Here is a 19254-nt window from a genome sequence, read left to right as displayed (position 1 = left end):
GTGAAATTTGAATTGTAGCTCCGGTCCTTCACTGAGGGACAGGAGCGATTTTCCTCCTGGAGGCATTTCTGTCCTCATGAAAATCTTCAATTTATATTCAATGGAAAGATCTTGTCGTTCTCCATCACTTCAAACGTAAAATTTGTCTGGACTCTGCAAGGACAATGAGATATTTGGAAATGAGCTCCCGTCCTTCACTGAGGGACAGGAGCGATTTTGCTCCTACAGGCCAAAATAACAAGATTTTTCACATTTTAACACTTCACGAGGCGAAAACAAATCAATTCCAATGCCCAGGATCAAACTTCAAAAAAGTCAAAATTTGGTCAAAATATTCAATCAGACAAAAATTCATATTGACGGTCATCATTTAGACAAGTTTAAGCTCTGCATGAACATTCCAATTGAAAATTAGACCATTTTGGCGAATTCATTGCATTCAAAATTTGCATTCTAGAAAAGAAGCTCAAAAGCTCTCAAAAGTGACTGGATTTTGGCTTGAAAAGGCAATATTTAAAACCCTAAGGCTTGGCCCTAAATCCAGACAACTAACTAACTAACAAAACCCTAAAAACGAAAGCGAAAACGAGCAAAAAAAACAAACAAAAAGAGGGGGTCCCCATTTGCGATGGGGCGATGTGTGAAATGGTCACAACACACCCCAAACCCACAACTTGCTCAACACCAAATCCCAGTTATCGGAAGAAACAAAAGTAGCAACCAAAAAAACCGTGTCACAAGGGAACAACTCAATGTTACCTACAACTATGGGCTTCCAAGAATCCACCACCCATCAATGAAGATCCAAGAGAGAGGGCCAAAACCTAGCAAATCTACACACCAACAAACAATGTTGGTAGAAATCCACATTATCCACCACAACTTGGCCACAAACCACAACAACAAAGGCCTTGGCACAAGCAAGAGGACAAGCTTTCCCCTTGGAAAGAAGAGCAGCAACAAAGCTAGCAACTTGAGCACAACTACACCCACCAACACAAGAAAAGGGTTTTGGAGGGGGGCACCCTAGCACCCACAACAACATAAAGCAAAATCCCCTTATGAGAAACAATCGAACCAAGGAGAGGAGTCTCGTGCACCACAGTTGCAGAAGAAGGGGCATGAGCATCCACCACAGCATTTGATCCACCCACTACCTGTGAGGCAAAGGGACTGTCCTAGCCACACAGGCCTGCAACAACAATTTCAAAAATACCTATCCTAGATTGTTATATCTCTTCCTCGATATAGTTTATAAAAAATGACAAGTCCAAAATTATTTTGTTCACTAAGTGAGGGACACAAAAAAACAAAAGCTACTTTTCTTGGTTTCAATATAGACTCCATCTTAGACAAATACTTGAGGACCCCACAATTTAAAGGAGCTATAAGGACAACCCATTAGGATGATACTATTGCAGTTTGAAAAAACCAAATCAAAATCCTTGAAGGGTCACTAGCTAACCGTAGCAAGCAAAATTATGATGAATAATGCACTTTTGGTTATCCCCATTTGTTAAAATAAATAGCATCGATCGGATGAACCAAATGTGTAATTGACCTTAGACATTTGTCTTGTATTCATCGATAAATCTATCCTTATTATTCTGATTAATTTTATATATATATATATATAGATCGGATAATAATATTATGATTAATATTATAATCAACATTATGAATAATTAGCCTGTTACTAATTATTCATATAATTAATTATATTATTTCATTATTAACTTTACCGATTCATTGTAAATGATAGCATATATTTATTGGTTTCGTTGACCGATTTGTTTGCAAGAGAACCCGACGATATGATCGTGGGTTATGCATTGGTCATAGACTGCCCACGTGACTCCACATAGGAGTCACGACTCCTTGAGGAATCATGTTGGTTCCACAAGGAGTGGTGACTCCTTTGTGGACCACAATCGGTTATATATACAATGCTGTCGACGGAAGTAAGATATAAGAAAACAGATAACAAAATATCGATAGTCTTTAACGGGTGGAAAAGAGAGACTACCATGGAAATACTTATGTGTGAATTACGTTCACTCCAAACATTGTAATCTGCAGTTGATGAAATAAGTAGGAGCAATTAATATTGTGGCAATAACATTCAGCAGTCCTTATCATTGCACATACAGCAGTTGACTTCTTTGTTCATTATTATTAAATTACAATTAATATTTCCAATATATATAAATCTGATCCACATTAACACCATTTATATGATATCATGAATGCAATTAATAAAAAAGTTCACTCATCACATGAATGGAATTCAAAAAAGCTTCCTTTACGAAATCTCTTACAAAGTCAAAAGAATCATGTTGGTCAACTAGGAGTCGATCAATAAAAGAGTGAAGATGGCACTAGTTTTCTACTCCCCTCAACTCTTAATTTGGCTCTTAGCACAAAACTAATTTGGAGAATATATAAGAATACCTCAACTCTATAGTGCAAGATTCTATAGAAACATTACTTGGACAATAGGGATCCAAGTATAATTCTTACCATTGTCAACCCTCTAAAAGGCTCGCACATTTGGGATTCTATGCTGAAGTGCAAACCTCCCATCACTAACCCTTTGTATTGCATAATCAATGAGATGTTCAACCAAGTTTTGGTTTGAATCTTGGAACAAGTTTAAACCCTTTACCAATTTTCTTGAATTAGATGAATGTAAGTATATTATGGAGGATGTTTAGGGGAAAAGGTAGCAAACTATATCACTTGATACATTGATGAGTACTGGGGTTATTTGGAGTTGGAAAGACTTCAATGGGTCTCCCACCTCTACAATCAAAAGATAAGCTTGTGGAGGAATTGAGAAGGAAAGCCATGATAGATCCTAACAAAGATGAAATCATTCGGTGTGGGGCCTCAAGTAATTACTCAATGAAGCTTAACTATCAAATTCAACACTTTAAACTTGCTGACCTATTTTGGTTGTTGGAACTATGATGGAGAGTTTATGTTTTAACAAAGCCAAGAACTTTTGCTTGGATAATCCAACACAAGTGTATTCTAATTGGAGACAAATTAAAAAATATTAGCATCCTTGGTCATTCAAAGTGTTCAATGTGTTCAAATGTAGAAGAAACTATTGACCACTTGCTGTTAGGGTGCCCTATCCCCTTTACCTATTGGTGTTGGCTTCTTTGTCATTTGGAAAGGAATAGCCTCTTCCAAAGGATATATTGGAACTCTTTGGAGGTAGCCATGCCTTTTTAATAGCTCTTCTTGGTTTAAGTTGTGGTTTGCAAGCCCTTCCATGGTCATTTGGCACATTTGGGAGAGGAATTCTAGGATGTTCAAAGATGAGTACTTTAATTGTCGATGTGATGAAAATGATTGAACTTGGAATATGAATTTCTAACATGAAGATACGAAACTCTAATCAAAACAAATTCACCGATTGCGACAATCAAATTATGAAGGTTTGAAATTCATAGAAATAAATAAGTTCAAGCGATGCAAACATTGATTACATGTGGTATTTAATAAATAAAATTTTATTTCTAATGCAACTAAAAAAATGCGTTACTAATGTACAATAAAAAGCATATAAATTGGGGGCACCATAATAACCTATTTCAATAATTAAAAAAAGCTATTTTTATGTTCAAGCGATGCCAACATTGATTACATGTGGTGTTTACTTTTAGTGTCATTTATCCTTGGCCAATAAAATTTAAATAGCCTTCACAATATAACTGGTCAATCGTTGAAATATCGTAATGAATTGATTCAGAATTAAAGTAAGCTACAAGAAAAGGTGGAAGCAAACATAACCATACCTAACTCTAAATATTAGCGTTTGAGAGAAAATTACTGGATTGGAGGGGCAGAGAACCAGTCGCACTGGTAAGGCAGTGAAAACCACATGTAATCTTGCAAGGTATATTTGTTTTTATTTATGTAGATTGCAACGGCATTTCTGCAAAATATGGTTATTTATCCAAAGTGGGAGGTAAAATCCAGAGCAAGAGCATTTAAAAGTCAATGATCATATGTGTGAAAAATTTGGAAAGTGATCCCCTCATACAAAAAAGTAAAATAAAAAGTGTTATGAAGAGATATGCCGAGCATTTAGAGGAACACTAATTTTCATAATCAGAAACTTATTCAATATTATAATTCCGGTTTGTTGAACTTGCTTCGACAATTCAGAAGCAAAAAATGTGCAGACTATTCATCACGTTCCCTTGTGTTATGAAATGCTAGAATGTATGAAGCAGTTTGGATCGAAATGGATTACAAACAAAATACTGTATTTTCACCAAAAATATATTAGAAAGAATCAACTTCCACTGTTGTACAATTTGCACACAAACACACAAGGCATAAACATAGTAGTACAAAAACTTCCTTGAAATGGAATGTAGAGAGACCTCCTCAAAATGCAATGTAGAAAGAATTCACCAGTCTATTCCTAAATTCCTTGAGAGGAAGAGATTGTTCACATATTGTATAACAGAGGCTGAGGAATCTACATAACTTTGCATTTCTGTTCTAGCAGAAACCTCTGAATCAAGAAACAAATTGAAGTCAAAGTCAAATAGACTGCCGAAATAGAAGCCGCTTCTATAAATGCTAGGAAATTACAACATCCATCTTGAACGAGATATCAATGAAATCAAAATGGTTTCACCCCAATTATAACATTTTAAAAATAAATTTCTGTTCGACCAAGAAATGAGCAAAAAATTTATCATTATTTACAGAAAACCATATCTTCCAACCAAGTTTGTTGGCTTGATACAAAGACTAATAAACTTAAAAGATGTTGATCTTAAATCAATAGAAAGTAAGAAATCACCTACATATGAACATCAGAAGATTTGAGAATAACATGTCAACAAAGTTCAACCAAATACACAAAAGGGCCAGTTTTATCACAAACATATCACAAAGTTCATATGCCAGGCAGTTTGGAAGGCATAAAGAGCATCGGGTTGTCTCTGTACTGGTTAGGGTATGTGCATAACTCTTGCAGAAAATCCAAAGCATGGGTTCAAATTAACCAGAGAATTTATTTATGTTAATGATCAAAGCAAAAGAAGCTCAAGTTGGGAGTGAAATGTTTTGGAAGTCACAAATATATGTAGCAAACATACAGTTCTTGACTACTTATAATCTTCCAGCCTAAAATGCATTTTCAAATGACAGTACATCAAGATATCACCATTGTTGTTCATATTTATGAGAACAGAGGTGTTTTCCAGAAAACAGAATTATTTATTTAATGTTTGAAAATACGGAATTTGGAAAGCTTCTATGCAGAAGCAAGCATACCAAGACTCATATATGTTTGTCAACAGACCAAACTATTCAAGATTCAATGCAAGACTATTAGCAATTCCTGAAAATGGGGTGAAGGTTCAGTAATATGATGATACAAATTTCTTGAAAAATGACAAATTGGCTGATTTAAGTAGGAGGAAAAGGTGAAGATATAAAAACTAAAACTAATCTCAGAAGAATATCCTATTAGTTTAACTTATAGCAGACACTAACAAAATCCTAATACACACTTTTTGTGCACCGTACCTCTATCTTAATCATTATTAATGATGCCTTGCTAGCATCTTATAATCTTTACAGCTTCAATAGAAAAAGAAAACGCAACATAAACAAACTTGTGGAAATCTTGGCCAAAAAAACAATGAAATAGTAAAAACAATCTCATGTTTGGAGAAAAATACGCACCATCTTCATTGAGTTTTATTAAAAGCTGTGCTTTTGTTGGAAGGACATACAGTCCAGCACCAACAGCCTTCCTGATAGCCCACCCGTGGTGTTGAGACAAAACTTGTGCATATGCTATTGAAGCTGGATCTCTCAGAGAGTTACCACTGTCAAAATAAACAAGGTCTTTCAAAAGGGGTGATATCATAAGTCATATGTTAAAAGAGGATGCTATAAGATATTGAATAAGAATAATAATGATAAAAAAAGAGACTGAGTAGAACTTTAAATTTTAGCTAGAATTCACTTAAAAGTCAAGATACCCAGTTAAAAGATCTGTCTAAAATTTTACTAACATGTAAGCAATTCCTAAATTCTGCAATCATCTCTTCAAGTAATAAACAATTGTCAATTATATCTCTGCAATAATTTCTGCATTTCGAGGTTTCTAACATGTAACTTCATCTCAGAAATAATATACACTTCAAAATCAATTTCCAAAAATTCTGTTTGTATAAGCCTATAAGACTGTTGACAAATTTAACATCTATAATTGAGGACTCTGTAAGTTGGCTCGAATACTTTTGTTGAGAAATGTGTTGTGGGTCCCCTCTTGTCTAGCATTCATCCTATTTGCCCTCATGATGCCTTCTAACCAGTGAAGTTTTGCCTAATAACTGCCTTCTTGCTAGCCCATTTTCTTCATTGATTATTCTATGCTGATGCCACCATTTATGGGCAGTGTAGTTCAACATTGTTGTTTTCCATATGAGCACTAGCCGACTACAACATTCATGGTTAGTGGGACCAGCTCTTAAAAAATCAAGACTTAAAATTCAGAACACACATACATACCCTTAATGTTGGTCCATTTCCAAAACGAGACTCTTCACATTTTCTGCTCTGCATTCGCAAATTAGCAAATATCTCCATGAACACTTAAAGGATTATATGCTAAAAAAGATTCACCAAAGGCAGATAAATTGAGCTACAAGGCTTGCAAATTCAAGAATAAAGGATTCAGATCTAGCCAAAGTATACCAAGTCTTAGGAATCCACTATCAATCTAGTAGGATTTCCCTATCACTGTTGCTCCACTTTCAACACCTTTCTTCACAAGATTGATCAAGCTAAAGGCAGGCTAATAATACCCTTCCTCTTTTCATTTATGCAGCTCTGATTAAACATTGCACATATCTCAATATACTACTGTTGTAACTTTCCATGTAATTACTTTATAAAGCCTTGCCTATGATTCTTGGTTACTGAGATATTCACTTAAACTGTTGGCTCTAGAAATCCCTTCTACCTCTTACCAACCAAGAGATTGACTTAGTAAAGAACCCTTTCCAAGCATATATATTTTGATGAATATCTTACTGTCCCTTTGGCTGGGTTATTTTTGCATTCCCATTGCCTTCAGTCAAATTTTCATTTATTTCCAAATCAATCTCCTCTCAGACTCCCCAAGCATTGTTCTTCACCAATGGCAATAATAGAATACATAAACACAGCTCAGCCAAAGACAACACCTGTTGGTCTGCTTTTACCCAAGCTCAACCTAACACATCTATCAAATACAACATGGCCAAAACTACTTTCAATAAGAAAAATTGACCAGCTGTTACCAACATCAATAGGCATGATTCTAGATTTCCTAGCTAAGGTAATCAAAACAAGCAGGACAAACAACAACTTGCTATGATTACCAAAATCATGAACATAGAAAATGATAGTGATCAGGCGTTTGATTTCCTTTGCCAAAGTTAAATTCAATCTTAAAGGCACACAAATCCTAAAAATTAACCCAAATATATGTGAAGAAATCCCAACAGGCTTAACTCCCATATGAGCATAATGCAAACACCTCCTCTAACAAAAACTAGTTTTGAAACTATGTCATTGCTTCTATTAATACTTCCCTAAAATATAATGCAATTACTTCAATTAGTTGTAGCTCAACCATCGGCATGCATGCAAATACATCTACAGAAACTCTGACCGGCAATGCCCTGCTCTCCCTCTGTATTTATGCAGAACCCTACTCAAAACTCACAAATAGGTAACATCATATTACATTACTCACAGACCAAATGGCCCAAAAGAAAATTGTAGCCAACATTCAACTGCCCAAATGCAAATACAAATCTCACAATGACCAAATTGCCATAACAAATCTTTTGTGGACCTCCTAATCAACAGCTTTTTCCCCACCTAATCACCAACAATTAGTTTCATCATTTCTCAAGATCCCATTGCACAAATCAAAACTCATAGCAACCTATACTAATATTGAAGTAAAATTTAAAAGCAACAAATAGGCCATAAGTAAGCCATTTGCTAAGTACTTAACTAGACATGCCTTGGAATGGTACAATCAATTAAAGCCACATTCAATCCTCCCAATTTGAAAGCCCTATTGATTCCTTCAAGAATTCCAATCTAGCATCAACTTTCGAAGTTTTCTGATGATAAGACAACACTTGACAATAAGTCCACCCCTAAATTCATCAAGCAATGGAAAACCCTAGCTAACAAGCTTAAACATAACATGAATGAGAAAGGCCTTTCCAAACTCTTCCACATCATGCTAGACCTAAAATTGCAACATAAAGTGCAATGCTTCTCACCAGACTTTAGATCAAGTTTTTGAACCAAAAAAAACGCCAAAATAATCTTGTGAAATAATTTGAGTAACTTCACCTACCAAAAGCCACTCAGTGCTCATTAGAAACAAAAATGGGCATACCATTAATGATGTTGTCATCAACACACATGACCCTCGCTTCAATTGGCAGCACACTTGTTGATGTGGTTTTTATACACACAAAATTCTACAAACAAAATCCTATCTCTCTTGAAAGATTTAAACTTTGGAACACAATTATAATCCCAAGGCTTCAATTGTCAAGTCTTGAGGTACTAGGTTCACTCAGGGTTCGTTGTATACTGATTTCACAAAAGAACTTCCATACATGTGGTTTTACTTACTGGAGCTATAAATGACAAGGATTTACCAGACACTTCACTAGATTCACAAGATTTTGTACTTACTAAAATCAAGAATTATTTTGATAGTTTTACATTATGGATAACTTTGATTAATTCTTCTGAAACTATCTAATGCTTTTCAAGGATTCTCAGTTTACAAGCTTACGAACAGAAGTTGCTTAAAGATTTATAAATACTGAACATAAATTTGTTCAATTCTTCTGAAACTATCTAAAGAATTTTTTTTTAAAAATCAAAAAAAAGATTGAGAAGAGAGAGAGAAAAAGGTTAAAAACTAAGTCTTTAGTGATTACACACAAATAACCTTCAAGATTAACAAATTGAGACCTCAATCAGACTGTGTTTCACTGGAATTTTCACAACTACACATACAAGATGCAAAGCTTCAAAGGAAATTTACCAGACAGAAATTAATCATAATATGGGAAATATATAGTCATATGTGATTTACAATGTATAAATGACCTGCAGTTGGCCTCAAATTTACAAAACTTTACAACAATAAACAAGTATTCTCACTAAATACAAGAGTACACCATGAAGTACACAAATAGTTGACAATTCTATAACTTATGTCCAGAAGTTGTCAGCAATTCCCAATCCTTCAAAACAAGAAACTATGGCCCTATTATAGACACTGTCAATAGTTTGTTACAAATCTAACAGCTCAAAATCCATTCTTGCATGGTTCCATTTCAAAATGGTACTGGAAGTATATTACTTCACCATCGGCATCTCTACAGTTGGCATTCAGAGTATTCCACAAGGATTAGCATCTTCACACTTAACAGTTGGCAGATTGCATATTTTGTAGAAGATTCGAACCTTTACAAAACTGGCAATTAGCAAAATATTCCATTTAGATTCACATCTTTGCAAAACTTGCCAGTTGGTAGAATATTCCATCAGTATTGGAATCTCATCAAAATCTAGTGACATGGCCAAAGAAGAAGTTGGGAACAGAGTCCCTGCAAGGCCAGTTGGCACTAAAAAGTCTGCATTAAGGCAAAAATGGAATGACATCTATAGATTCTGCATCACTATCATCTTCAACTATGACCATTGTCCTAAAGCACTCTACATTTTCTTATACTTATTGAAGGCTATGAGTGCTTTGTTGATTTCGCCTCGGCTGAAATCTCACGAGACTTTCCAGTGGAATTTGCCAATCCTATAGGAATTCATTAACTTAACCAATTCATCATTCTATTCTTTCATTTCTCTGTGATATTATTTTATAATCTCTTCTTATGCATGACCTTATCAAATATTTCCTCATTCAATTCATTTATGGGATCCTCCTGTTGGTTCCCGAAAACGGGTTTACACTGCTACAAGGCAAAGACCAAGCTGATTCCTCTGAATACCTATGGAAAGCCACTTCCAACTGTCAATATCCTTTTGGCTTGGACCAACTGCGACAAGGATTTTCTGCAAATCCTTCTACACTTTGGGCTCTACAAGACCCGAGAGGGTAATCCCTTCAGGGAACTTCCTGATCTCTACACCACACTCAAGAATTCACTGAAACGAAGTAGATTATCTCATAAAAGGGCTCGACAGAAAGGGAGAATGCTCAAGGATGGCAAGTCCTTCAATGATCCTCGACCTAACTGGAGCATGAGATGGGCACGACAACTCAGAAATACATAAAAAAGCTTAGCAATGATGTTCTAATACTTAAAAGATTTATGACAAGTCACAAATAAAATAGACAAGAAACTGAAAACCTAACAACATCTGCTAGCAAATACCAGTGCCTTACCCGTTGGGCTACAATCTCTGAAATATTACTGAAATTTGACAGAAACTTATCTAACAGCTGATTTAATCTTAAACGGTAATGCCTTACAATATCGTTCTATCTGCAATTTCTTACCAGCACTACTTATCAAATCCTAGTACAAGCATTATCTCTCTGCAACTTTATTCCAGCATTTTAATTAACCCCTTGTTGGATTAAAGCATAGAATAGAAAATTACATACATCATAACAATGCAATGAGTAAATGAAACCCTTGATTCCATTAACTCAAAAGAAAATAAAGTCACACATAGGAGAGTAAAGATTTGAAAATGTATCTGTATTAATCTCATAAGCTATCTTATATCAGACAACAGACAACATTTCATTTACAGAACAACCCACTTGAAATATGAAACTAGTATCTATTTCGTACTTTTTGCTCTGCAAAATGACATTACAGTTCCTCCTATTTTCCCATGACTTCCCAAAACTACTGGAACCTAATCCTGCAGACCGGACCTACCTAAAGAGACCCTCTTCAGAGATTTTGGAAACCTTTCTTATGGCCTTGATTTCCCTTTTATAGAGAACATGGGAGTAACAAGCTCCAGGCCTAAGGACACATGTCACCAAAAAATTAAGCCAAAGAGGTTGCACACAATTCTGTTACAAAATATTCCTTATCCATATGCTGGTACCCATGATAGGCGGAACCAAAATCTTCAACTGATTATCGATAGAAACAAAAAAACTTGAGCCATGTCGATATCACCCTGACACCTTTGGATGGACCTTGAGATGCTCAGGCTATTCTACACAGCGTTTCCCTTCTTGGAAAGGAAACCAAATCCTGGCAAGAAGTAAAATCCCCCCCAAACTAGAGGAAGATCTCCAACCTTTATGCCCCGGATCAAAGGAAGTGGAAAGAGGAGCTTGAGGGTAAACATAATATGTTGTGAAGGCATTCCAGCTTCCATGTCGTTGCAGAGACGACTGGCTTCCACTCCTTACTCGACCAAATCCTTCTTTCAGTTCCCTGCAAACTCCTTCCTCAAACACTCTACCAACAATTGGCAGAGTAAGAGTAGAGAATATGTCATGGGTGGCTTTTTCTGATAAGAAAAGGCTTTCACGCCCCCTCTAACTGTTAGGGTTTCAAGCAGATCCGAAGCAAATATGAACTAACAATTATATGCAGATTTAAATACAAAATATAAAGAAATAAAACAAGACACAGATAACACAGTGATTTAACGTGGTTCACCCAGAATGGGTTACGTCCACCATACACAGCCGTCCAATCTTTCTTATTATCCAGCAAAAAACAATACATCAACCTTACAATGCCTTAAGCATCCCAGCCGCTTATAACATGCGTTTTTAGGGCAACAAACAAAGTCGGCCTTTTTAGGGTTTTATTACAATGTCGGTTTTCATCAACAAAAAAACGGCGAGGATACGTGCTGAGTGTACAGTACTTTGCTGATCAGTCGCCACATTTCAACACTGACAATCCTCTAAACTTTCACAACCCCTCTTACAATGAGCATCCTCATACCTGAGAAAAAACATCCATCCAATGTCAAAAAATATGCAACGACTCCATGCATAATCCTATTCAAACACCATCTTCTTTACTGATGAAAAACCGCTCTCAGAAAATGAAGAAGTTTGTATCCTTTTCTACCCATTTATCACCATCCTACTAAATTTATAATCGAAATTCAACTCAAAATGGTGGTGCTTATTCATGTGAAGAATCATCATCCCGATATTTTCTGCTCATCCTACTAGCTATGGATTCTAGCAATCATGCCTACAACCCAGGTCACTGTCATCTCTAGGCCATCAATCCACTGCCTCATGCATATGTTCACCTTGCACGAATGATTTTGTTCTGATCTTATTCCTCCTTGAGTGTACAGTTTTCTGCTTTAGAATCTTTGTCGACAAGAAATCTCTGACTTCATCAAGGAACTTGCGATACTCCATATCCAACTCAGAAGTTATTCCAATCCTTTCACACCTCTGGGACATCGTCCTTACTTGTCTAATTAGTCCTTTACCCAAAAAAGACCTTCCACAAGCTCCCTCAGGGATGAGTCGGCATTTAAAAACTTCAAACTTGTTTTTGTCTATCCTAAGTCGACAAGCCTGTATTCTGCTCATCCTATCTTTCCCACGCGGGCGACAATCAATACCTTTAGTGACCCCTCTTAAAATCAGTTTGCAACTCAGTCCCAGATCCTGCCCATCCTAGCAAATCAAATGATCATTAATGGTCAATGTGGCAATTGACCTTCCATCGATGCATGTGGACCCATTAAACTCGTGACAAATCAGTGCCATATCATCTCTTAACCCAACGTTGTCAACGGCCCCACCGTTAGTCTTCCTGGTCAGCCCGAGACATGTGGCATCATCTCATGATGCTGCGATCCATAACCTTCCCACAACTTCTATCCCGAGGATACAAGGGCCATCAGATATGTTCACATTTTACCGTGCAACCACAGTGCCCGCTAACCTTTTTAAATTTAAAAGTCGGGCACCTTTTCGCCCAGAACATAACATCACCGTCCATTTGAAACATGTGCTAATTGATAGGGCCATGAGTAAATCGGTCTTTACCTCCTAAGAACCAGTAAGATGAGGTTTTGAAAAGTTACACCACCAACTTGCCCCTCTCTGCCGAAGGGACGTGGCATCATCTCATGATGCCGCAGTCTTTATCTTCCATGCACTTTCGATCACGGGGAAGCGCTGGCCATTAGATCTAACCTACCTTTATCCACCAATCGAAATACTTAGAAACCTTAGACTTAGGAAAATTATTAGATGGACCGGTCTAACATAACTTAGCGCTTAGGAAATAAAATGGCCCCACCAATGGTAACCAACCTTCGGCCTAAGTGGGAAAAGGTAATGACAAAATATAACAAGGTTAGGGTTTTTTTCTTCACAAGACATAATCGGATATTCACAAACCCTAAACCCTAGACCTTGAACTTTGACAGAGGACACAATAAAACCAGAATGATCAATATTTAGGCTCAAAAATGAAAATTCTTGTGCAGTTATGGGATCCTCCAAGGCTTAAAATCTAGCTGCAACTTGTTAAAAATCGACTTATCATCCTCTAATACACTAAGATCCTTATGCTGGCTAGTAAGCCCATCAATGATGGCCAAATCTTGGTACCTTGAAACCTGAGCTTTAGCCTTGATAACTGTTATCTCTCGAAAATGCACCCTTGCTAAGTTGCAAAAATTAGCATTTTGGAGAAACATGGGATCTTTCCACGCTTGTGGGTCACCTATGATGGAAAGAACCTCCGAAGAAGGTCGGCTTCCTATTGATACTTCACCTATAACTGCTTATACCAATGCCTTTGCAAAGAAAAGGGTAAGAAGGATTGCATGAAAATGAAACCTCCTATCTAAGGTGATGAACCAAAAGATTATCTGACACTACACAAATAACTAACACACAATAAAACCAGTAATATTAAGACTCTCTTACACAACCCAATAAATTAAAATCTCTACATCAACAATTTACAAGAAGGCTAAATATAAGAATCCTAGTAGGAGCAAAATCCTTTCTCACAACTTGAGACTATTCTTATAACTGGTACAACTTATAACCTGCAAATAAGTAGAAATTCTTGCATAAAGGTACCAACATGGAATACAGTTCCAAGGACAAGAACATCACCAAAATCTGCACTAACACTAAGGATACACAATATCAAAAGAATGGGAAGGTATAAACTGCTTATTAGTACTAAAAAAAGGTGTTACGATGTTGTGTTACTCTGAAAATGAGTTAAAAAACTCTCCACTTTTGCAAAAGAACTCTCCAAATTACAAGTTGCAAGAAGCAGAAATGTAAGACTTGGCGATATATATGATTTCCCAAAGCATTGAATGAAAATAGGACTCCACTTCCTCTTGGTCAAGCAGACTCAAAAAGCCTATTTTTTAGGCCCCTAAACAAGTCTAAAAAGAAATGTGCTTGTGAAAAAAGTCAAGCCTCCTCATCCTTTATCATAAAAGCTCTTAAAAATGCATTAAATGGCCTCTAAATATCTCTGAAAAGGCCTGCATTCCCCCATAAAAATAAAAAATTTCTCCGACTTCTTAATAAATGCAAATAAGAAAAATATCTAATAAAGTGATTTAATATTTATCACTTCAATAAACGTCTTTCCTATTTCATTTATATTAAGTCCATATTAATGTAAACAAGAAAAATATTTAATAAAGTGATTTATAAATTATCACTTTAATAGATATTTATCTTATTTAATTTCTATTAAACCCATGTTTCTAATTTTCTTAATAAATAATACTTATTAGGTGATTTAGAATTTATCACTTATTAAGTATTAATTACTTATTAATATTTATTAAGTGATAAATTAAAAAACCACTTAATAAGTATTATTTACATTAAAAACAGAGATGCAAACAATTAGATTTTATCACCCCAAAGCTTTCACAGGGGTATTAGTTGAGGGGAGAGAAAATTAAAAGCAAGGCCAAAAAAAAAGCCTAAGTTTAATCGATCAAATAGGGTAAATGAAACCCTAAATCATTTCATTTTCGCCTTTGCTTGGCATTCGACACTTTCATTTTGCTCTTGCTCTTGAGGCGCCGCCATGGTTGGAAGTTCGCAGGGTTTTTTGAGCAGAATCAAAGGGCACATTTATGTTGATTTTGTTTGTATTGAGCACCACGATGGTTGGATTTCTGTTGGGTTCGAATGGAAGCTTTTCTGAAAAGGATTTGCAGACTTTCTATTTCGTTACTGGCCGCTTCAAGTGAGCCTTCCCTCCTTACAAAACAACTTGGCTTTGAACATTTACTTGATGAAAAACGTGGGTAATATCGCTGCTCTCTGTGTGTTGCTGTTCTTTCACGATTATGAGGTTTTGACTGCTACGATTGTGCTCATCGCTGGCCTTGTTCTCTGTGACTAATGACTGCTGAAGTAATACTCGTGCTTTCATTTCTTTATTGTGATTACTGCTCTATATGCTGTAGCTGCGATTTGTGAGTTATATAACAGTGAAAGACTCACCACACCATGCACTTCCTTGGTAACTATTATCTGTCAAAGCCATCGAATACTATGAAGACCTGTGATTGCATTCTCTACTGGCCCTTTCTGCTTATTGGGATTTTTGTCATCTATATGCAGCACTTTTAGTCTTCTTGACTGTATTTTTGTAAGTTCTTCATAATCTTTGGTGAATATGCTGCCATGGCACTATAACTGTGTTTAATATAACTGTGTACTGCAACTTTAACCCTGTCAATGTTGTCTGGACTGTCAATGATTACTTTGGCTTTGAGCATCACCATCTCACTGTCTTTGGTCTGAAATAAGAATGTCTTTTCTCTATTTTTCATCATTTAATGACTGTCTTCTTCCAAGTGTTTGATGACCCAATTATCAGTGAATCCATCTTCATCTTTACAATGTTTCAGTCCTTCCAAATGACTGAGTTTGATCCACTGAATGTGTTGACTGCAATCTCAAACTGCTTTTCATTTAGACCTCTAACAGCTGCATTAAATCCTTTTGACAATGATTCTCATGATCTTTGATTAAACTTCCTCTTTTAACAGAAAAACCTAAGAACTTTGTCACATACTGGGTCCTAATGGCTGCTTGCTGTTCTTGGGCTATGTATTATCAACATGTTTGTAACTCGAATGTCTTTGACTGTGTCTGCAGCATTATGACTGTAACTGATGCTTCAATAGTGTCATAGTGTTCCTATTCATGATCTCGACTGCTTGCATGTGATTGACTTCTAATGACCATGCTATGAAAGCTTATCCATGACTGTCTTTTTGAGATGACTGTGTATTGTATCCATTTTTATTATCAATGACTTTACACCTATTGTTACTGAATAACACTGGTTCCCTTGGCCCTTATTGATAAAGATACTATCATTATTTCATTGATGCCTCTAAAACTGGTGTGTATAGCACATTTTAACTGCTAGGTCTAGGACTGCTAAAACCCTTGTTCTGAAGCTCACTGCTATTTGATACCTGAATATGCCTTTAAGAACTGTAACTGAATATTCTCTGTATTTTTGGGGGGGCTGCTATCTTGAGACTGCATTTTCTTAACATTGACTGTTCTTATAACAGTATTATTGTTCTTGATTCATGTCAATCTCTGCTATATTTGACGATAATCTTTTTCAATGCTATAACTATCTTTTATGAACACTTCTATTGGTCACTGCTATGTGGCACAGGGCAGTGATCTTCATCTTTGAATGCATAGACTCTTCATACCTAAAATTTAGTGCTGCTCCGAGTTGCTGCAACAGTGCCTTTTGAAATGTGTATTCATGTTACCATATCTTCTTTGCTGTCTTTGTATTCTTAATGAAGGGACTGTCCTGTTGTGACCTTTTTCCACACATCGCCCCATTGCAAATGGGGACCCTCTCTTTCCCTGCTTTCTAGGGTTTTGTTAGTGTCCTATGACCTTTCGCTGCAGTTTCACCAAGCCTTGTCCAGTTCAAAGCATTTCAGGCCCTGACGATTGAAAGTTAGTTTTTGCAAGTTATGTGATTCCGAAATGCGAACACCCCCAGAGTGCTTAGAGAGGCCAAAGGACGAAGATCGCAATTGATTTGGACGAATTTGGACAACTTTCTATTTTTAGAAAGTTTGCTTTTTCGCTTTTTCCTACTTTTTAGGAAGTTTCATTTTTGGCATTTTTAGCCCAATCCCTGGTATGGCTATTTTTAGAAAGTTTTCCCTATTTTTTAGGGATCCCTGCTTTTTTGCTTTTTCGAGATGCGAACCTAGGGTTTACACTTGCACCACTAACCAGCTTCGACCGAAACTCGAAAATTCCAAGTTTTGACCTAAAAAAGCTAAATCCCTAGATTTTAGGCTTTTTGCTTTTTCGGGATGCGAACCTAGGGTTCACACTTGCACCACTGACAGCTTCGACCGGAACTCGAAAATTCCAAGTTTTGACATAAAAAAGCTAAATCCCTAGATTTTAGGCTTTTTGCTTTTTCGAGATGCGAACCTAGGGTTTACACTTGCACCACTGACCAGCTTCGATCGAAACTCGAAAATTTCAAGTTTTGACCTAGATTTTAGGCTTTTTGCTTTTTCGGGATGTGAACCTAGGGTTCACACTTGCACCACCGACCAGCTTCGACCGGAACTCGAAAATTCCAAGTTTTGACCTAAAAAGCTAAATCCCTAGATTTTAGGGATCATACTGCTTCAGATGATCTACCTAGGCATGGATTTGAAATTTCAAGTTAATCCAGTTATATTTGATTAAGATATGAAATTTTGAAATTCTTCTAAGAATTCTTCTTAGTCTGGCTAACAAGGGTTTTTGCAGGTTCAAATGATGTCATGATGTGGGAGGCCATGTGTTGAAGACCCTCTAAAATCCGCCTTGAGCCTTGTATGAATGATGCCATGAAGAGGGGCTATGTCAAAACTCTGCCATGTGTATGTGGGAGGCCATGTGGGAACACCATCAAAACTCTGCCCAAGCATGTCAAGTGGTGGGAGCCTTGTCTAAAGCCCGCCCTACCCAAGCATGTCAAGTGTGGGAGCCTTGCTTAAACTCTGATCAAGGGGATCTTGCTTAAAGTTCGCCATGGGAGATGCCACCAAACTCCGCCTTGCATGGAGCCAAGTCCAAAGTCCGCCATGTGGGAGCCTACCCCAAAGTCCGCCATCCTAGACATGCATTCAAACTCCGCCCAAGATCTTTACATGGGGAGGTGCCACCAAAGTCCGCCATGCCTTAGGACTCTCCAAAGTCCGCCTTAGGGGATGTTGTCTAGAAGTCCGCCCAAGTTGGAAGATGTCTAGAAGTCCGCCATAGGGGATGTGTTTCAAAGTCCGCCCTAGGGGATGTGTTTCAAAGTCCGCCCTATGCCTTAACTTCGCCTTGGTTGAGCTTTGCTCAAAGTCCGCCAAGAGAAGACTCTTCAAACTCCGCCATGTATAGGTTAGGTTGGGAGACCCATGGGGTAAGGTCTTGGAAGTCCGCCCAAAGGAGATGCCATAGAAGTCCGCCCAAGGTAGGAGGAGTCTCTAAAGTCCGCCATAGGTCAAGAAGACCAAGGAGAGGGGTTATCAAAACTCCACCATGCTTTGAAGCCTTGGTGGCCAACACCTAAAACTCCGCCATACCTTGGAGAGATAAGCAAAGTCCGCCAAAGCTTGAAGAAGATGAAGGTGATGAGAGTTATCATCAAAAGTTCACCTACACATGAAAAGTCAAGCAAAGTCAACAAGCTTGAGCAATATTGGAAAATCCACAGAGATTTCGAACTTAATTTCAAGATAGAAAGTTTTTTGAGAGAGAATATTGGAAGACTATTGAATATCTTCAAAATTAAATCCAAAATGGAAAGTTTTTATTGAATATCTTCAAAGTTAAATCCAAGATAGAAAGTTTTTTGAGAGAGAATATTGGAAGACTATTGAATATCTTCAAAATTAAATCCAAAATGGAAAGTTTTTTTTTTGAGATATTTTCTTAAAAATTGGAAACATGAAGTCAAAATTAGAAGTATGAGTTGGAAGATTTTAAGGGTTTCTACTTGAAGATTTAACCTTGCCTACAGATAATTCATTATCAACTTCATTATTACACCAAGAAGTTTGAAGTTACTAAGGAGAGCTTAGCAAAGTATTTCAATTTGAAGATCATTTGGAGAAAAATTTTGACATTGCTAGAAGTTGGATAACTTTTTTAACAAAAGTTTCACAGATTTTTGG

General features: G+C 36.7%; 1 protein-coding gene across 1 annotated transcript in view; it reads right to left on the bottom strand.

The window, feature by feature from the left end:
- Window positions 1–4113: 4113 nt before the first annotated feature.
- The window catches only part of LOC131032645 (accelerated cell death 11), a 59860-nt gene continuing 44719 nt past the window's right edge, over window positions 4114–19254 (bottom strand). The window contains exons 3-4 of the mRNA XM_057963668.2: window positions 5719–5864; window positions 4114–4534 (exon numbers count right to left, since the gene is read on the bottom strand). Coding sequence (XP_057819651.1) covers window positions 4428–4534; window positions 5719–5864 — 253 coding nt within the window. The 3' untranslated portion in view covers window positions 4114–4427. The remainder of the gene's footprint in view (window positions 4535–5718; window positions 5865–19254) is intronic.

This window comes from Cryptomeria japonica, chromosome 11, assembly GCF_030272615.1.
Source record: "Cryptomeria japonica chromosome 11, Sugi_1.0, whole genome shotgun sequence".
NCBI classification, from domain to species: Eukaryota; Viridiplantae; Streptophyta; class Pinopsida; order Cupressales; family Cupressaceae; genus Cryptomeria; species Cryptomeria japonica.
The sequence above is the reverse complement of the archived record's forward strand: the minus strand, read 5'-3'. Positions and strand labels throughout refer to the sequence as shown.